The following is a 21,818-nucleotide window of genomic DNA, read 5'->3' as shown; positions in this document are numbered from 1 at the left end:
TCGACGAAGACTACCGTGCCGTCGACGATTTCACGGCGAAAATTTCAGGATTTTCAATACAGAGGTTGAAAATCACGCCAGACATGACTTCACCTAGGCGGGTTACGCCTTTACCACCATCTATGCTTCTGGATGAGTCGGAGGATGAGGGTGAGCAGTATGGGGATGCCTACAGTCCCTCAGATCTGCATGTAAAGCAGCAAGACACTGATACTGAGGAGTATTATGGTCAAGAGCAGGAGGAGCAACAAGATGTTCAACAGGAAGTACATCCTCGCACTTTGAGGGAGGACATGATAGCTTTACCAGTTGCTCTGGTTACGGATTTGCAGATGATGCTGCAGGACTACAGAGCTCGATTTCCATCACACCCTGACGTTCCACCAGTGCACCCATCTACATCAGTGGTTCCGCGAGGGCCGGCAGTGGACTTGCAACCTCTTCCTAAAGACATACCCCGTACATCACCAATGGTGGTACCGGTAGTGGTTCCTCAAACTTCGTATCCGGAACCTACCAATGAGGATACACAGGATGTGGATACGGATGACGACGATGAGGGGCACGTGTTCCCACTAACTGATCCAGGGGATCCGGATGTGGACCCTGAGGACACTGGAATTCAAGATCCGGATGCTGCAGGGCGGGAGACGAACGGGTCGCCTCCGGCAGATATTGGGGGGTTCGATAATCTTATGGAGCGTGCATCCAAGAGGTTTGGTCTGCCTCTTACAGTGGAACAGTCGGACTGTTTTCTGTATGACTTTAAGGCGCAGTATAAAGTCTGTCAGATCAATTCCCATCATTGAGCATGTGTGGGATGAGGGAATTAAGATTATGCAGAACCCAGCTACGGTCATCCCGGTTCTTCCCCGGCTGGAGAAGAAATACAAGGCCCCTGAGGGCAGTCCTGCATGTCTTCTAGGACAACCAAAGCCTGACTCTGTAATATCTCAGGCCGCACAATGCAAGTCCAAGAATCCGTCAACACCTTTGACTACGCCTCCGGATAAGGATGGCAGGCGGCTGGACAATGTAGGGAAGAGATTTTCCACCATGGCCAGTTTGTTGGTTCGAGCGGCAAATTCATTAGCCATTCTAGGCAGGTACGACCGCCAGATGTGGTGCGACTTGGAGCCGTTTATGGATCTGCTACCAGATTCGAGTCAGGAGGAGGCCAAGCAGGTTCTCATGGAAGGAGAGAGATGTTCTTCTGAAGTCATTGACTGTGCTATGGACATGGCCTCTACTGCTTTCAGGGCTTTAGCAGGATCAGCGGTCTTGCGCCGTCAAGGCTGGTTAAAAGCAACCTGGTTCCGTCAGGAGGTCCAAAACAAGATCCTGGACCTTCCTTTTGACGGAGAAATGCTTTTTGGGAAGCATGTCGATGAGGCCCTGCAAAGCATAAGGAAGGGCACGGACACAGCAAAGTCCTTAGGATCCTTAAATTATCGCAAGGTTCCATTCAGAGGAGCACGTGGATTCTCTACTTATAGAGGAAACCAACGTCCGTATTCCACACAGTCAGGACAGTCATTTAAGAATCAGTACTCAAACCAACGCCAAGGTCAATCGGCGTCTTTCTCTCGTCAGTCCCAGAGAGGACGTCAGAATCGTCAGGGACGAGACAATGCCAAGAGGCAATAGCGGCCTCCTGGCTCTGACTACTGTTCCTCCCCTACCAAGGACACCGGTTGGGGGCAGGATCTCCTATTGTCTGGACAGCTGGGTCCTTATAACATCGGACCGGTGGGTTTTGAATATTGTTCAGAGTGGCCATACGTTGGAATTCCAAGATCTTCCTCCAACGAGAGCTCCGGACGCCCGTCCCTCAAAACATCTCCGACTGTTACATCTCGAAGCCCACCAACTATTCATCAAGGGGGCGATAGAACCGGTACCTCTTTCGCAGAGAGGCAAGGGTTTCTATTCCAGGTTCTTCCTGGTTCGGAAGACGGAAGATACGTGGCGTCCTATACTAGACCTAAGGGAGCTCAACACCTATCTCATCAAGCTCTCCTTCAGGATGGTCACTCTCCAGGATATTCTCCGTCTACTGAATCCGGGCGATTTTTTTGGCGTCCCTGGATTTAGAGGATGCGTACTTCCACGTTCCGATCCACCCAGCTCACAGGCAATATCTACGCTTCACAGTAGGCAAGAGCCATTTCCAGTTCAAGGTGCTTCCGTTTGGCCTTCGGTCTACACCTCGGATATTCACGAAGATGCTGGCACCAGTCGCTGCTTTTCTCAGAAAGCAATCGCTAGAAGTGTTCCCATACTTGGACGACTGGCTCATCAAGGCTCCATCGCTCAAGGCAACTTCTCAAGCCGTGTCAACTTGCATTCAATTGTTCGCCCACTTGGGTCTTCAGCTCAACAGATCCAAGTCGGTGCTGATACCCTCCAGGTCCCAAAGGTTCCTTGGAGCTATTCTGGACACGACACTATGCACCGCTCGTCCGTCGGAGGAGCGTCAACACAAGCTGATCACCTCCGCTCGTCAAGTGCTGCAGAGGAAAAATGTGTCGGTTCGCCGGTACAAGTCCTTACTCGGATCGATATCATCCTGCATACCATTAATACCGCATTGCAGGCTTCATATGCGTCCTCTGCAGGAGGAGTTCGACAAGCAATGGCGCCAGGCAGAAGGATCGTTCAATGACAAGGTGTGGATAACACCAGGGATGCGCAAGGCCTGCGAGTGGTGGCTGGTAAAGGAGAACATCGCAGTAGGATTAACATTCCGCACTCCTCCTTCTCCTATGGTGGTGACCACAGATGCCTCCTTAGAAGGCTGGGGAGTGGTACTCCAGGAGCTTCAAATCAGCGGTCACTGGAGTCCAGCGCAGAGCCTACACCACATCAACCTCTTGGAGCTGATGGCTATTCGCTTAGCCTTGCTGGCGTTCCTCCCCAGACTTCAGAATCGTGCAGTGCTGGTCCGGACAGACAACACGACGGCCATGCACTATATCAACAAGCAAGGGGGAACAAGATCGCGGACTCTGTCCAAGGAAGCTCAGACGGTCTGGGATTTTGCGATTTCTCACAAGATCACCCTACAAGCCGAGCACCTAGTAGGTTGCCTCAACATCACGGCGGATGCTCTGAGTCGTCAGACGGAAGTGACTCACGAGTGGGAATTAGACCAAACCACGCTGGAGGGAGTGTTCGAGAGATGGGGTACTCCGACCATAGACCTCTTTGCGTCCCCGGAGAACGCCAAATGTCGGTTCTACGCAAGCAAGGTTCCCCATCGAGGATCGCTGGGGAATGCCCTTTCGATTGCTTGGTTCGGCGCATTTTGCTACGCTTTTCCTCCCATTCCTCTCATTCCTCGAGTTCTCAGGAAGGTCAGGGCGGAACCGTGCAAGATGATTCTCATTGCTCCAGCGTGGGCCCGGCAGTTCTGGTTCACGGAACTCCTGCTTCTCTCCCAGGATCGCCCAATTCGCTTGCCGCTGATTCCACCTCTGTTGTCGCGGGATCAGGGACAGGTGCTCCATCCGGATCGAAGTCACTACACTTGACAGCGTGGCTCCTGAATACAGAGAATTCCGTCATCTGAATCTCTCCAGGGAGTGCAGGGATGTTTTGTCTCAGGCGCGGGCGCCAAGCACTAATAAGACATACAGGGCAAAATGGAAGAGGTTTTGTCTGTGGTGCCAGAGGAATAAACTCCATCCTTATAAATCCCTGCCACATCAGGTTTTACCTTACATCCTGTCGCTGGCAAAATCAGGTCTGGTGCACTCTTCTGTCAAGGTACATCTGGCTGCCATATCCCGTTTTCGACGGAAGACATCGGGGCCATCTCTATGGTCCGCAAGGATTGTAAAACAGTTCCTTAAAGGGTTGTTTCGGATGTATCCTCCGGTCCGAGCACCTCCACCGATCTGGCAGCTCAACCTAGTACTGGCTCAGCTCATGAAAGCTCCTTTTGAGACGATTCACAGGGCCGACTTGAAGTTCCTATCTTGGAAACTAGCCCTCCTCTTAGCATTGACTTCGGCTAGGAGGGTTAGTGAACTCCAGGGTCTGTCCATAGTGGAGCCTTTTCTGCAGTTCAAAAAGGATGTGCTAATTTTGAGAACCAACCCAAAATTCATCCCGAAGGTGCCTTCGGATTTTCATCTGAATGAACCCTTGATTTTGAATTCCTTTTTTCCATGTCCTTCGACCCAGGCGGAACGAACATTGCATTCTTTGGATGTCCAGAGATGTCTGAAATTCTATCTCGAGCGCACATGATCTTTCAGGAAGTCTACACGGCTATTTATTGCCTACAGTGCACCACGGAAGGGGTTGCCTCTCGCTAAGAGTGGCATTTCCCGCTGGATCTCCAGTGCAATTCAATTCTGTCATCAGGCTGCAGGCAAACCTTTGGACAGAAGGGCCCGTGCTCATTCTACACGAGCGATGGCATCTTCAGTGGCTCTTTTTGCTGGAGTTGCTATCAAGGACATTTGCAGGGCAGCAACGTGGAGCAGTGTACACACCTTCACGAAACACTACTGCCTGGAGTCGGTGGGACGAGATGACGCTGCTGTTGGTCAAGCAGTCCTCAGGAATCTTTTTCATTGAGAGGTGAGCTTTCCCTACAATCCCTCCATCCTGGTAAGCACATTTGGTTCAGTAATGTTGTTTTTTCTTGGTTACCATGTACTAGTTGTAACTGTAAACTGAGATGGTTATGTAAGGCCAAGTGTCTACCAAAATGTGCTTTTGTGATTTACTGCTAGCTATTCTAATACAAAGCATGAGAATCTATGAAAGTTCCAATACTGGGGTAAGAAAACAAGTTACTTACCTGTAACTTTGGTTCCCCAGTATTGGTAACTTTCATAGATTCTCATGCGCCCACCCACCTCCCCTGGAAAAGCTCTGCCGGTTTACTGAGGTAGTGGCTGTTTGCACAACGGCTACAAATCTGAGGTCCTGAGCTCTCTCAGGAAGGTTCCAAAGGGTGAGGCTGTGCTGATTGGTCCTGGCAAAAGTTTGGGCTCTTTTACACAAAGAGGGTGATGTACTACAAAATGAGATGAGGCCTAAGCCCATTTTCTCTTTTGTTTCTATGGTTATGATATATTTGTTGTTTACCGAGGCTCCCATTCCGACGACGGGGAATGATACAAAGCATGAGAATCTATGAAAGTTACCAATACTGGGGAACCAAAGTTACAGGTAAGTAACTTGTTTTCTTGTAGATGGATTCCTCAAAGGACTTGTACATATGTTTCCACCTTCTCCTTTTATTATGCGTCAGTGGGGCTTTAATTTGGTTCTTACCTTCCTAATGTGTGCTCCATTTGAAGCTCTGCACAATTGCCCCCTCCGGCTGCTTACTATCAAAAAAGCCTTCTTCGTGCCATTTACATCTGCCAGGAGAGTGAGCGAATTGAAGGCTCTGTTAATTGCCAATCCTCGTTCCCTGACCATCTTCCCTAAATTGGGGCTTCACGCTTGGGCCTCTTTCTTACTGAAAGTAGTAACACTATTCAATGTGGGGCAAACTGTCACCTTGCCCACTTTCTATGCTCCTCCACACCCCCCTAAAGAAGAGGAGAGACTACACCTTCTGGACTCAAAGAGAGCGTTGTCGTTCTACCTTGACCTTACTAAAGAGTTCCGGGTGGATGACCAACTCATTGTGGAGTACATTGGATCAAAGAAAGGTTTCGCGGTGCAGAGGAAGACTGTCTCTCGATGGGTCGTCCTCTGCATCAGAATTTTCTATGCTCTGGCCAAAAAGCAGCCTCCTGTAGGCTTAAGGGCTCATTTTACCTGAGCTAAGGCTGTTACCAAAACATTGCAAAGTGGAGTTCCAGTCCTCGACATTTGTCAGGCAGCAACGTGGGTATCCCTGCACACGTTTACCAAGCACTACTGCAGGGGTAGCCTTTTTAGCTACTCTGTCATGCAGGGCTTCCTGGTCTAAACTTGTCCGCAGTCCCTCCACTTGAGATGGTATTGCTTGGGTATCTATTCAAAGGTAAGGAATCTGCAGCTAGATGTCTCTATTAGATGTACAAAATAATTACCTTCAGTAATGGTCTAGCTGCAGATTTTTTACCGGCCCACCCATCCTCACCTCATTGTGGACAGGTGTTTAGGGTCAGGGCTGGTCCCTTTCAGTCCCCTAGTTATTCAAAACACACCAATGGCAGTGCACTTCATTGCTCCCTGCTTCTGAAATGGAAAGTAACTGACGTCAGCGCGTCGAGGTGGTGCCTACATAGGTGATGCGGACCTCACAATGCCGCAGATGACGCCACACGTAGCCGACCGACACCACCTACTGGCGCACAGAGGTATTGCTTGAAGAAAAATCTTCTGGTTCCAGTCTGACGCCTTGGAAATTCAAAGGTAAAGAATCTGCAGCTAGATCATGCCTCTACCAGATAAGGTGTTACCCAAGGCAAGTAACTTATCCATCAAGTTGGGACTGGCAGTTCAATATTTATTTGGAATAGGGAGATAAAGCATTTAAAAATGTACTTTTCATTATTAAGCTTTTTAGTCTACGTTTTATTGTCGGTTTTTCAAGACTGGCTGAAGTTATTTTCGTTACATTTGGCAATCACTTGGATCTTATGTGGAATTGGTGCCTTAAAATTTACTTTGTGTGCGTTGGTCTTTTTAAAGAGTTATTTCAGATAGTCCAAGCCCTGTCAGATCAGCCTATATGGCGCCTTCTGTGCCCTTATCCTCTGAAAGTTGTAAAAAACAGATGATTTCTTTTTCGACAAAGTAGCTAACATCTGTACCTCATTTGATGCTACAGTGGAAGAGGGGCTCTCTTCCACAGTTGTGGAAGAACTATATGTGGTAGAAGGTACTGGACCTTTTTGCAGGGTTATCCCTAAACTTTTTGCTTCTTCCTCCTATTTTTTCCTGACCTGCGGTTGTTGGTTTTAGGACTCTGGGCACTTTACCACTGTTGATCAGTGCTAAAGTGCATATGCTCTCCGTGTAAAATGTGTTATGGATTGGTGTTTCCATGATTTGCCTATCTGGTTTATGTGTCAGTCCCTAGTAAAGTGCACTGCGAGTGCCAGGGCCCATAAATCAAATGCTGTTGGTGGGCTGCAGCACTGAATTGTGCCACCCACGCAAACAGCCCGTAAAGTGTAATTCTGGCCTGCCATTGCAGAGCCTGTGTGCAGTCTGGGACTGCGATGTCGACTTGGCAAGTGCACCCATTTGCCAGTCCCTAAACCTTCCCTTTTCTACATGTTAGTCACCCCTAAGGTTGGCCCAAGGTATCCCTGTGGGTAGGTTGCATTGTATATGAAAGGTAGGACATGCCCTGATAGTGAATTACAGCCAATTTCGTTTTTCACTATTGCAAGGCCACCTGTTCCCATAGACCAGAATGGGCAGCAGTTTGATTATAACATCCTATAATCCTAACTGACCCAGTGAACATGGTAGAATTTCACGTTTAGTATGCCTTAACTCAGAATGATAAAATACACCTTTTAGTGAAGTTGGTTTTAACATTCTGTGTTTGCAAATACCACTTTTAGAAAGTAGGTATTTTCTTGCCTAACCATCCAGCCTGCCTCTGCTAGGTTGTGTATTGTCTGTCTGGTTTGTGAGTGACTGGGGCTGGGGGAGACTCCAGGAGACCGGGTGAGTCAGCACAGGGCTGAATAGACCTATCTGCATGTAGATGGGTGGGAGCAGTAGCAGCTGGGTCTGAATAGGGCCGTGCCTGCCTTCCACAATGCTGGCTCCACCTCCTGTGATGCGTCTGTGGACCCTGGCCCACACTGACAAAGGAAGGTGTACACTGGCAGAATGCACCCAGAACTGGTTTGAACTAGGTACACGGCCTCTGCCTTCAGAGGACAAAGGATTTGCTAGTATAAATATTGGGGCCCAAACCCCAACAATTCAGAACTCTTTGGGGATCAAGAAGACTGCCAAGAAGAAGAGCTGGAGAAGCTGTGATGAGGAACTACCACTTTGCTGTGTGCTTTGCTGTATTGGCCTGCAGTGGCTGCTTCTGTCTTGGGCAGTGAAAGGACTGGACTGAACTTTCTGCAATCTACTTTTGTGAGTTTCTCCAAGGGCTTGAGGTAGAGCTTGTCCCCTTTTAAAGAAGTCTCAGGAACAGCAAAGACTTCAAGCTCGACACGTATACGACGTCGCTGCCGACTCCGTGTCCTGACGGCACCACGGCAATGCCGCACCGTGACCCTGGTCTCACCGACGACGCCTGCTGACGCCGCCACTGAGCCGCTGCTTGCACCGCAACCTGTGCACTCCGCACCGCCTCGCTTCACGACGACGCCTGGGTATCCCCAACAACGCCGCTCCACGACGGAATCGACGCCGCTGCTTGCACCGTGGTTCGGGGGCAACGCTCGTAAAGTTACACGACGCACCACCCTCATCCTGCACCACAGCCTTGCCATCAACTCCAGTTCGTCAGAGGACGACAGCGCTTCAGCAACGACGACGACGCTGCTTGCACCGTGACCTGCCAGCACCGTGACAAGCACCGCCTTCATCTCACACCACGACCCTGGTCTCACCGACTACACCATATGACGCTGCCACCGAGCCGCTGCTCGCACTGCGACCTGAGGGAACCGCACCGCTGCAGTTCGCACCACAGCACCCGATGCCGGGCGACGCCAGCGCTCCTGATTTCAACAAAGAGTAGTTCGATCTGCAACGCATGTGACGTCGAGGGCCCTGACGACTCCTGCACTTACATCCGGAACCGACGCAGTGTGTTCGGAAGCTCAACGAGAGGTCATCGACGCCCCTGCATTTCTGAAAGTTACTGTTTGCGGGTTAAGTACTGTATTGTGGATTTTTATCGTTTTTGTCTTGTCTTAAGTATATAAAAATATTGGATATTTTTCTAAACTGGTGTGGTGTCCGTTTGTAGTGCTTACATTGTATTACTGTGGGTTATGTGCAAATGCTTTACACACTGCCTCTAAGATAAGCATGACTGCTCGTGCCAAGCTACCAAGGGGGTGAGCAGGGGTTATTTTAGGAGTGTAACTCCCTTATCCTGACTAGGAGGAAGGATCCCTATTTGGGTAAAGGTGCAAGCCCTTGCCAACTAGAGACCCCCATTTCTAACATGGTCCCATCTTGGAGTCCTTAACTTTAATTGACACTCAAAGTTTTGAGCCATTTTTTAATATCCTCAAATCAGGGTCACCATCTGACCCTGCTCTTTTGCGGATACTTAAGCTTGGCCACTATTCACCCTCTCGTATTTGGATACAACCTTTAAACCCGTCCATGATCCAGGCTTTGGTCGCCACCTCTTGGGAAAATGCTATGGTTGTGCCACTATTAATGAGAAAAAAAAGCTATTATTAATTCAAAAGTTTTTTTTTTTCTCAAATGGAACTCCACAACTTTTTCCATGGTTCGCAATTTGGCTTCTGACCTGGCCATAGTACGGAGTCAGCTTTGCTAGGAATCGCATCTTAGAACGACACTTGACTCTTGGAGGCACAGCTGCGCTGATTCTTCTGGACGTCTGCACAGTGTTTGACACCGTGTACCTTGCCATCCTTCACCACCAGTTGGCCGACTACGGTATCGTGGGCTTTGCCCTTCAGTGATCCCGCTCTTCTTTTTTTTGCAGGATCATGCCTTTCAAGTGACCTCCGGATCCTTTTCTTCAGTTCTTAAGATGCCTTTCGAGGACCGTAAGGGATTGTCCTTGAGTCCTACTCTCTTCAGTGCTTATGTTCGACCCCTAGCCGACATTGTAGAAGCTTTCAGCATTACTTTATCTTCCTATGGTAACAGCACTCAAATAATTTTTTATTTGTCTTCTACAGAGGACAACATCAGTCCTAAGCTGAGGCCATGGATGAAAGACGAGTGCTTACATCTGTGTGGCAATAAAACTGAGGTGCTGGTGGTAAGTAACCAACCTCCACTCTGGAGGCCGGCGCACTGGCCAGAGGTTTTAGGTCTGGTCCCCACCCCTAAGCAGGTTGTAAAAGATCTAGGCTTCTACTTGCCCAGCAGCCTCCGGATGGATTCCCAGATCAACAAAGATATCTGGCACTTGTTTTGAGCTCCTTGAATGCCTGTGTAAAATTCTGAATAGATGGCAGAACGCCGTCGCCAGACTTCTTTGCCATGTTCCTTGTTATGTTTGTTTCCTCCCATCTGCATGAGCGTCACTGGCTGACCATTGAGAAACGGGTCAAGTTCAAAGCACTGTGTTATATGTTAAAGTCTATGGCTCAGAAGGCTCATAATTACATAAACAGTCTGGTCACCTGTGCGTTCCTAAGCGTGTGTTACACTCGTGCAGCTTAGCCTTCAAGGCTGTCCTTCGGATGAAATTGGCCAGGCAGGGAGGCAGTTCTTTCAAATAATTAGATCCCAAGCTCTCAAATTCGCTTCCCCTCGAAGTCCGAACTGCTGCCTCCCTGAGATCTTTCGTACGAAAGTGAAGACTTGGCTCTTTTACCCAATTGTGGCTGCCCTCTGAACCCTTTCCGTGTTAGTGCTGAAACGCCCTCTGGGCAGCCATGCACTATATAAACGCAATGGCGTTTTTTTCATATGTATTATTTAAATTAAAGATATTTGATCAAAACCAGAATGCAAGACGTTGAATTTGTGCACAGACATAAAATCACACTGAAGAGGCTTCCTGACTATCAGCATAGGTGTTTCTTTGAACATGTAATGTATGTAACATGATATCGGCATTACATTGGTTTTCTAATGTCAGATTTGCTGTACTGTAGTAATATCATGGTATTTTATATTTGCCTCTAGCAATAAATGTACGGGTGTTGTTGGGACACATTTATTTTCATTTCTCTGGTGTAAATGTTTGTGTTAATGTGTCACAGAATAAAAAAATAATATGCTTTATGATTGTAATTTTTTTAAAGTGGAAAAACGTTGTCACTCTTTGACAATCATCATAGGTTATAGGTATCATCATGCCTGACACTTTTACAATGCAACATGTCGTGAAATTAGTTATTTACTTAATGTAGCCACTTTTCATAACTACATAGCAAGTGCCCTCTTATGGAAACACTGCATTTAACAAGGGCAATAAAAAAAAGATATCTTTGAGTAATCCTAGTTTATGTGAGGGTTAAGGCAACTGCTAATAGTGTTTGCACAATAGCCTTAAAATGCAAAAGCGATTGTTTTGTTTTTTTAAGAAGAAAGCAAATTCGCAGCACATAAAGAGATACCAGTGGTGCAAAAATGTCAAGAAACTTATAAAGCAAACATCGTTATGGTGAGTTTACAAAGGCGGATCCACTGGAAAATGTGCAGTAACAATAAAATGATATAACATCAGCTTTGAAAAACATATAAGATAACACAATCAAAAACATCAATTAAAGTACTGATTTTTTGAAGTGATGCCAGTGATTGAGTTGCATGTGATGTAGTTAGGCCTGGTCGTGAAATTCCGCTCGTGTAGTTTGCGGAGTTTTTCCCGCTCTGCGCAGTGCGCGGCTTTCCAAAAAACTCCGCTCCATGGAGCAGAGTTTTGTCCTCGCTCGCCATCATAAAGTTGGCGAGCGAGGAAAATCTTACTCCAGACCACCTCTCGGCGAGATTTCTCAACACGGACGGTTGCAGATGGCCACCGCTGCTCAGGTTGAGAAACTTTCCATTTGCATTGAAGAAGCTGCTGCTCGAGTAGAACATCAACGCGAGCGACAGAAAGAATCAGTGCCCTCGTGCCCTGCGCATGCTGCAGTTTGCGCTGATTTTACAGCACGGGACAAACACCCAGCGCTAAAAATCAGCATGAACAGTGTGACCTAACACACGCCGCTGCTTGCAGAACTTCGCGTAATGCGGCGGAGGATTTTTGTGACTTTGCGGAACCCTGCGAACTCCACCTAGGCCTAGATTGTCACGCTTGGTGCCCATTTTTAAATGAATTGACTTAAAGTATGAGAAAAAACATTGAAATGCAGCCACCAGGTGTGCACACTCACACAGTGGGATGCCCCCAATTTAAATGTTATTCTTCAAAATAAAAAACATTTTTCAAAAATAGGTACCACCCATGCAAACACTTTAGCGCCATCTTGGAATAGTTAAAAGGCCATTTTTGATAGGCTGCTTGTCCATACAGTGGCTTTCACAGTGCAAGGGTGTTAGAGAGACAAGTGGGCTATGTGGGGAATAGTTTTTGATAAAGCAGGCGTTGGTGGAAGCGGGAGAAGGAGGAACATTTAGATAAATTAGTTGTTCATATGAACAACAGTACAAGATCTAATGTCAGCAGTAGAACGATACATTCCATTCAAAACACGATGATACCATAATGTTCTTCAGGTGGAACAAACACAAGAATAGGGAGAAAAGCCATTGAAGTCATCACCAGTAAGGCCCTGACCCAAAGACCACGCTATGTATTGTATGGTTCACAATGGGTCTTCTACAGCAAACTGCTAAAGCTGCTGTAGGCGATCATTAAAAATGTCCTTCGAGAAGGTACACAGAGGAACAGGTAGGATTGATTGGTTTAAAATTCCAGGCAGGTTTTGATATGGAAGGTGCATAAGGTTCAATCTTTGAAGAAACACAGTTGATCATTCTGCTTGTTTTGATTTTAGGTTCACGTCGGTGGAAGCGTTGCTGCACTGGGCGGTAAGATGTATGTCTCCGGCGGCTACGATAATACATTCGAACTGTCAGACGTGGTAGAAACATTCGATCCTGACACTCGGACTTGGGACATTGTGGGCCGGCTCCCACAGCCTAGCTTCTGGCACGGCAGTGTCAGCATATTCCGTCAGTTCATGCCTCTTGCCCCGTGCGGCTTTGGTGGCGTCACTCTGGACAATGTCAACAACGAGAGGAACTCAATCCAGCTAACCCACCACCATCAGAACTTTCGGAATCAGAACCTCAATGAACTGCGATGACAAACAAATCACTTGATTTAGAGGGTTGGGCAAGATAAGTTTATGCATTTTTAGAGGTGCATTGCTGACGAGATGGTCAACCAAAGGGACAGAGATTTATGAAACAAGACAGTCGACAGATCGGACAAACCAGTTCTGATCAGCAGCGCCGCCTGGATGGAATGTGTTTTTTTTAAATTTATTTATTTCAAGAGTTGACACTAATTTTCCCTTACTTTTCTTTTTTTGTGGTTTTGCATAGCAAAAGGGTCACCTCCCTGCGGCTTTTTTGCTGGACATTCATTTCAGGCTATTTCGTGGTAATCTCGGAACACTGTAGCATGAAACCTATGGGTTTACCTACCTTGTGTTTTAGCAGTTTGCTTGCTGTTCGAAACTGAATCATGTTAGCCCAGAATTATAATACATCCAGGGGATTCTAGCTAAATGTGAAGGAGTGATCGACTTTTGAAGTACAGGTCTTCAGGAAGTTAAGAACATCGAAAGTAAAACCAAATTAAGGGGAGATTAGTATATCCAAGTGGGGGAATAGCCTAGTGGATCACAACAAATGTATGTGCATTAAAAATCTATTAATCATTTTGCTTATCTAGTCAAGAAATAATGACTGACTAACCAGGCTTACATTCATTTTTTGCAAAGATCCATTGAAAAATTGTACATGTTATATGAAGATGGTATTTCTGTAATTTCCCATGAGATGCATTTCCGGAATCTTCATGTGCCCTGTTGTACGGCACAACATATCTACCCACTGCCATGTTCTGCATTGCTGCTGTGCTGCATCTGACTACATAACTGCGCATATCTTTCCTTTCATAACAAGAACTTGTTTGCGTCATAACAGATATTCCAGCCATACCCAGTCTAATTACGGCCATATCGTGCACTTTCTCGTATAATCGCTGGCAGCATTTACGTATCTGACTTTTTGTCTGTACACCCTCGCAATTTTCATCACTGCCGCATCAGTTCTGTCACTGCAGATTTCGTCATGGTCCTGTCCTATACTTACAAGCAGCACTAAATGCTCACCTAACTTCTAATTCTGCGCATCAGTGCAGGTGTCGGCTACATTGCCTGCCTGCATTACCCTTGTTATGTCTTAGTCAGGGTGATGTCATTGCAGAAATAAGCCTGGTCTGATCTTCCTTACATCAATGCAATTTTATTTTATGTATCCTGCACATTCCTACATCACTGCAGATTGCATTGCTGCAATAGGCTGTACTTGCTCCCAACCCTACGAATGATATTGCCACTGCATTGTATACACGCCCACATCACCTCGGCCTTTTGCACAAGCCCGCATTAGCACAGACTTTGTTGATGTATCCTGTTCTTCTGCTTCGCTTTCGTGGACCTTACATTAAATGCAGTTGGCATCCCTGTTTTATACGTTTTCCTCCACTAATTGTGCCATTACTTTTACCTGTCAGCAGTTATCATGTTTCATTATCTCTTCTTTCAAAAAATGCTCACAGTTGTTCCATGCACTGTGGGACAGCCTTTCCCATGTTGAGTAAGAGAGAGGGAGGGTATTGCCAGATACTGGGGTCCTGGCGTCATTCTATTATTAGTCTCAAAATCGTCTGCCAAAGTTTAGGTTTCAGATTGCTCACTTTCTGTGCCAGTTAACTAAATCATATGGTTATTCGAACCCCAAAGCCATCAGTGTATGGTTTGAAACAAAGCATTTTCTCTTTAACATTTTCATTAATGAGGTCAACTCAAGTTGCATTGCATCACACATGGAGGCAGCAGGCAGGCATTGCATCTCCATAACTGTTTACAGAAAGGTGCTTTGTAAATGAATATAAACTACAAGAGTCTTCTGTGAACACTGCCTTGTATTCTGTGGAGTACTTAGACCACTGCTTGACCTTGTCTCGGGAGCAAGAGCTTTCTCGAACTCTCTGTGGATGGGTGTTTCCTGTTTGTTCCTACTTTGGAGTCCATAATAGTTTTTTACATTTGGAGTCAATACCTGAAAATTTGTGAAGATCCCTGGGAAATTTTACGATAGCTTCTTACCTATCAATTCATATGGCCGAGAATGTTCGCTCAGGCTCGTTTTCTAAAGATGTTTGTGTGTAAGAAAACAGCCTTTATAGATGCTGACCAACATGCTGGAGAAGAGGCAGTCCTGTACATTGCACTAGTCCTCGTGGCCTTAAAAAAAAGGCCTTTTTAAGGTACTTCTATTTCTCCCTGTCCGCCCTACCAAGTCCCAGTCTAGGAGTAGCCGGGTGAGATTTTAGTTTTCATATCAGTCGCTATCTCCCCCACTCCTTTATTCTGTTGCAGTCCTACTTTGGGCTGGCCATACTCTATCTTCTAGCCAGAGTGCTCATCTCCATTAGTTAACCCCAACAGCTTGATGATGGTTGTTTGGCAATCCGGATGCTCTAGCATTTGGACTTTACCTGGCACCAGAATAAGCAGTGATGTTTAGAAGCTGTAGGAGAGCATCGTATGACACTCTGGTGTGGTGTCAAAATGCAACACAGCATTCCCTTAATTACAAGCCCAGAACATTCCATTCCAAAAACTACTTTGCAGACGCAGTTCTTACTCAGTTGTATATGTAGAGTCCAGACATTTCCTTGGTCCAGGACAAAAATAGACTAGCAGACATTATACAGCAACTTGACGGTGTATGAACTGTCAGTCGTGTGAATGCCTTTTTCCAAAATGACTCATTATAATTGGAAATCATGACAACTCAATGTCTAGATTTTCATTGAAATTAAATACTGTTAATGAGACAACATAGAAAATTTTTCTGATTAGTACCAATAATTGTTATTGACAGAAATGTAGTGAGCAACAGTGCGATGAGAAATGCACAGAAAGAATCACTGTGTTAGGTATATTTCCATTCACCATTTCATGGATAACCTAAAGGAGCTGAAGGGGGTGCTTTCTTGGAAGGTCTTCAAAGGGGAAAGTAGGAGTCGGGCCTAATGATTAACTTTTGGTTGCAGATGGTGGGCACCAACACTCGCATATGAGGACCAGTTTTAATTTTTAATTTTTAATTATCATTCTTTGAACCCAAGCAAAAGATGCAAAGGCAAAAAAGGAAGGAGAAAGTGACAAAGTGAGAAAGCAGGGTTGGAAAAATAACCTGCAAGTGTGGGTTAAAGAGACAGGAAGTGCAGGGTGGTGACAAAAGAGACATGTTGGGGAATTAAGACTTGGGATTCAGTAGCACCCGCACAAGGCTTCTTGAAAGAGCTTTGTGCCCTGTATTTGTTTTAAAAAAATGTAAATTAAGCACTGCTCACATTTATTTTTTTACTCTTTACCAACAAATGCAGTGGATTAATTTGATCACACTTTGAGTCCAGCACGGTGAGCTCAAGTGTCCTTTCTCACTAGTGTCACTGAGTGCAAATGTTAGCATTACTTGAAAGATAATAAAGCTTCAAGCAAATACAGCTTTCAAAACAACTTCCTTGTCAGTTAGGCATAGTTTTGAAAATACAGCAGCAATTGCATCGCATCCTTTTTTTATTGTAAATAAGTTCTATGTAGCATAACTCATGACCTTCGAAAGATCCTCATCCGGGAAGTCTTCTCCTTCTCATTTTAGTCATCTTTGTGTGCAAAAAAATAACTTCTCTTCTGTTTTCACAATAAAAAACCTTGTAGTCTATAGCATTTCAGAGATGCTGTGAGACTGTCATTGTTCTCATGTCAAAGGACCCCCTCACTCATCAGCACTTCACAGTTTAAGACCGTGAGGCACATCACTTATTGCAAAAAGAAGCTGTTTTTTGGCTGGATTAACCTGATATTGAAAGGGCAAATTTAGTGTTTCCTGTAGTGAGTGCAACACCCTTAGAACTAGGAGGCTCTTGTGGGTCCTGTTTAGTAAAGTGCATCTTCCTCACTGTAAACCTGTATTATGCTCTGTATAGTTAAATCTGAGGAAATAGTTACATATTTCAGAGTACTGTCATCTAATTACGTATAAGAATCAAAAACTTAATTAGTTCTTTGTCACAATTATTCTTCTACAGTGTTTCTGTTATCAAATATTTGTTACGTTAAATGTTTCCTGGGGTTGGTATATTTTAGAGGTGGGAGAGGGAATGACGATAAGAAGAAATTGGATAAGAGGTCAAATTAGAATGTAGGGTCTATGTCATAACATTCAGAGTGAAATATCCACCAGCAAATATATTGTGGCTATAGCTTTGACTACAAAAATATTGTTAAGATAAGTCTTGATCTAGTATTATTAATTCTGCAGTGGCAATATTTTGGAGTCAATGTGTTTGTCACAATATATTAATATAGGTCGATATTTCCATTGCATTATTGTGGTAGAAAACTAAAATGAAATAGTTTTTTGTGAGTGGACAATGTTAGTGTTAGTGGAAAAAAAGTTTCCAAAGCAAAAAAGTGTGGCATTTGAAGCAGTTGTGGGTACGTGTTGAAAGCAGGGGTACTGACCATGAAGGACATTTGCAAACAGCCCAGTGCCTCCTCAATTGTTAGGGCTTGGAAAATGTCTGCTATTGCGGGATAGTCTGTCTGTACCCTAGTCTTACTGATCTTTCCAAGGCCTGTTAGAAGTTTCCCACACTTCCTGGAGACTTCCTAGGTTCGGGTGATGAAGGAGGATTTGGGAAATTTCTCCCAATATTTACACACAATTTAAAATATGGTGCCAAACCACGAAGAGGTAACTTTCCACTCTGAGCCCTGAGGATTCTGAGCCATATGAGATTGACGCTTGCAGTGAATAATCTCTTTGAATGTATTACCATCATTGAACTATGTGCTCTTGTGGGCTTTTTACCTGGTAAAGATTCTGTATGTTGTACAAGGATACATTTGACACCTAGCACATTTTTTTAAAGCCTCTGTCTTGAGGTGCGTGATTTATGTCGAGATGCTATTAAGGTTCAATCAGTGGATGTAAGTGTCTGTTTTCTAGGATGAACATGTCTCTCTTCTTTGGTAGCATACTGCTCTTCTCGGTTTTCATACATTTCCTTACAAGTTAAATCTCTTAACATCTCTTTGTATTGGGGTTAAATGTATCACCTCTGTAAACTAGTATTGTGAGTTACATGTGTAGCCTCTTGGTTAAGATATTTATCCTCTTGGCTAACATTTTTATGTATGAACACCTTTGCCTCTTTATTCAGGATCTGAAGACTCGTGCTCTTTCAAGGGTTTGTAATTGTGCTGGGGTATATATTCAACTGTGTGTTACCTCCATGTAATGTCTTTTGTTTTTGTACAATAAACTGATTGTCCACACTAATTCGAGCAATGCAATAATGCAGCTCGCCACTCATACATACCCATATTTCAAAGCGCTCTGAGGCCACATCCGGGTGAGTAGTAGTACCCAAATAAAATTCATGTTATCCTGGTTATCCATTTAATAATGTGTGTCTTCCCTAGGTTTACTTGGTTAAGAGTAACCTCCGCTCACTTAACACATACTCCTGTGGGGTTGTATGTTTTTACTTTTGGATAAAGGGGCTGTTTTCTCTGTTAACGTGTCTCCTGTTGGGTTATATGTCTGTCCTCTCTGATAACATGCCATTTGAGATAATACTTTTAACAACGGAAGCTTTTCATTAGCAGCCCATTCTGCATGTTAGGAAATTCGTCAGTATGTGATATTTCCACACCTCCAGCACTACAGTTTTGTGCCTTAAACAGAGTTTTACTTTCATAGTCAGGCTAAACACCCTGCTTGATAAATGATTCTGCACACATTTATCTTGAACAAAATCTGCAAAGACCTGTCTCACTTTCATCAAGCAGGAGTCTACACATTTGATGAAGGGAGAATTGAACATGACACACGTCTTAGTCCATGGAAGGAGTCGGCGAGAGCAATGATTCTTTGACTGGAAATTAAATCTAAATATAAGTGTTGATTAATTTACATGGAAGGATCAAATGATCCAGTGTGTTAAGCAGAAACACAATGTTCTTGAGTGATTGTTGATTGGTTTTACTATGTAGATGAAGCAACTTGTCAGAGCTGCTGCCAATGTATATAGAATATTTAACTTTTATCTGTAAAATTATGAAGAGAAAAAGTTTATTTAGTAACTGTTCAGTCTAGCCTAGGAAAATTAGTTGTGCTTTATGATGCAGTTTTAACTACTGAACTATTATTCATTAATTTGATATATCTAAAGACTTGTTTTTTCACGTTTGAATATTTATTCTGTTTATTTCCATTTTAGTACATTTGCCTTCGATGTTTGAAGCATTCAAAAACGTGCCCTCTAAAGGAAAGTTGTTCCTAATATTTAGGCATGTTTTATTTTACTACACTGTTTGCTGTTTTAATGTGTTACTTGAATTGTTTAATCTGAATAAAATGTGTTAGAAAAATTTAGTCATTTCATATGAGCGGTGCAAGACATTTTAGTGGAATTATGATTTTGATCTGCATAATAAAGCAGGTTTTATTTTTTTTGTGGGAGACCTATACAATACGCAAATGAGTGCATTATCAGTTTTTTCTCCAGATAAGTTAGGATGGCAGTACAGGTCTTTTGAAAGTGGTGCACCTGATCTGTACACTCTTTTTAGCTCCATTTTTTTACTTATTTCAACTCTCTTAAAGTATTGTCAATTTCTCAATTTGTTTCCTACATTCACTCAAGAAAATTGAGCATCATCTTACCTTTCATCTTGTAAAAACCACTATTAAGGTTACCAGTGGAGGAAAGAATCAAATTTCAAAAGTGTTATGTCATATGGTGCCTTACATCAAGGAAACCCACATCTGACCTAACTACAGACCATCTTGTGTGGACAGCGAGTCCTCCGGAATAAAGACACTTAACATCTAGAAACCTCAAAATTCAAAACGTCCCTTGCATTGAAACAATCCTTCACTAGCTCTGCAACCAACATTTGGAATTCACTTCTCTCTCTAATAAGAATCCAGGCAAATCTCTTGCAGTTAAGGAAATTCATGAAAATATGTCCCTCCCACTTACATTTGAAAAAAATATGACAAGTTATCCCCCGCTGTCATCGTTATCTCCTAATCTATCACCTCTACAAGTTTCTTAAATATTCAGTTAAATTCACTGTAATGTTTTTCATATTTTACTCTCTAACCTCAACTTTTTTTAGGTAAAGTGTGACAATGGATGCTCTGTACAGTTGTGCTATATTAAACCTTTAATGTTAATAACTAAATAAGAAGGTTTGACATTGAGAATAGTGCTCTCCTCACTGAGCATAATGCGTCCAGACAATTTTGAGGTTTTTCGTTATTTTCTGTTTTAGAATATACCTTCACTAATTAAATTTTAATTGATAAATCACACATTTGTACATCATTCCCACACTCTACATATTGGCACACTGCCATCATGTGAAAGGTGCCAATAAATTGTACCAAAGCTTTGCAAATAGTGAGGCCAAGGGCACCTACACTGCTCTTTATTCTACTCATACTCTCCACCCTCAATTTTAAAGGTTCCTGATTTTATTTATGGACAAGACCTATGTCATGTTCGTTTCAGAGAATTCTTTAAGTCCAGTGTTTTTCATAAAGGTTTTGGAATATACAGTAATGTCCTTTTCTTTAACATTGGATCTTTTATATATTCAAATGCTTAAATCCTTTCCCGTCTTGAGGCTGGTACAACAGCATAGCAGTATACAGTGTAAAATATACAGTATACAATATACAACGTAAAATGGCAATAAGCATAAAACAACATAGTATCCTTAGTAGCACATCCAGCTCATTTGAAAGAAACCAAACTTCATCCAATATGGTGGAAGCTTAAGCTCTCCTACTCCCCCTAGAGACCACCATAGCTCATATTTCTACTTCACGGCATGTGGGAGAGAGTTCCCTGGGAGAGCTCTGCTCTGACCATTCAGGGAATCTGAAATTGTTACTATTTTGGTCTGTCCTGGATTTGAACCAGTCCAGTTATCATCACTAAAGTGCTGTGTTTTGTTTTTAGGGAACATTACTATATTTTCTGGACAGTGAGATCATTTGATCTGACAGCCAACTGTCACCTTGGTTGACAGAGAGAACACATCTCTATTTAGACCTTGTGGAAACAAGAAGATCTACACTGATGACTCACATTCTCAGTGTTTTTATTGCCTTTATCCACTTCATAAAGCATCAAAATGCAATATTTGTAAGACCTTCACAACTAAAACACTTAAGGACAGAGAAAGGAGGTTGGCATTATTCCTTATGGATAAAGATAGTTTTCCTCCTCATAAGGGAGACGGTCCCTCTTCAGGCAAGGATTCCGTGAAAGGTGCCCCTCCAGGCACTTTCACAAAAGCAGGGCACTAGAGGAGACTTGTACAGTTTCCTGAGCATGATTTATTTGGTACAGCGCTTGCAGTTACCGCCTCTGGTAATGCACAGGATAAGCATACCGCTAAGCACTACAGAGGAAACCAACCTCTAGTGAGGATGAAATCTTCAAAAGACTTCTCTTCAAAGGAAACATTGTTGATGACATTAACAACGCCAACAACGACTCTTCCGTCGACGACAACACCGTCGACGACCACACTGTCAATGGTAAACTTAGTAGGAGATGTTTTTTCACCATTTAAAAGTGTCAAATTTACTTCCAGCTCAAATATTGCAGTTAGACCAAGGAGAGGAGGCCAGTGATCATGCCTCACTGACAGTTCACAGTCCAACACAGTTAGATGTAAGATATGCCCCAGATTTTGGAGAAGAAATGGATGATGAGTCTTACAATGAATGTTTATCAGCAAGGTTATAAGTCTCAAAACTACTCTGACTCATATGAAGAGAAACTACCAAGATAGTGTAGTGAACCTGCTGTGGTCCAAGTGCTGAAGACCATATTATCAACGTTTAAACAGATGATGGATACTTTCAATAAGTTATTA

The 21,818-nt window shown here is 43.9% G+C and overlaps 1 protein-coding gene across 4 annotated transcripts in view; it reads left to right on the top strand.

Annotated features, from left to right (window-relative positions):
* Window positions 1-13,498, top strand: part of KLHL21 (kelch like family member 21) — a 124,634-nt gene extending 111,136 nt beyond the window's left edge. For all 4 annotated transcript variants that reach the window (XM_085604426.1, XM_085604409.1, XM_085604402.1 and 1 more), the window contains one exon: window positions 12,603-13,498. In XM_085604426.1, the coding sequence (XP_085460552.1) occupies window positions 12,603-12,914 (312 nt within the window). In that variant the 3' untranslated portion in view covers window positions 12,915-13,498. The remainder of the gene's footprint in view (window positions 1-12,602) is intronic.
* Window positions 13,499-21,818: the final 8,320 nt, after the last annotated feature.

The sequence above is a fragment of the Triturus cristatus genome, chromosome 1_2 (assembly GCF_964204655.1).
Source record: "Triturus cristatus chromosome 1_2, aTriCri1.1, whole genome shotgun sequence".
NCBI classification, from domain to species: Eukaryota; Metazoa; Chordata; class Amphibia; order Caudata; family Salamandridae; genus Triturus; species Triturus cristatus.
This window is presented reverse-complemented; position numbering and strand designations above follow the sequence as displayed.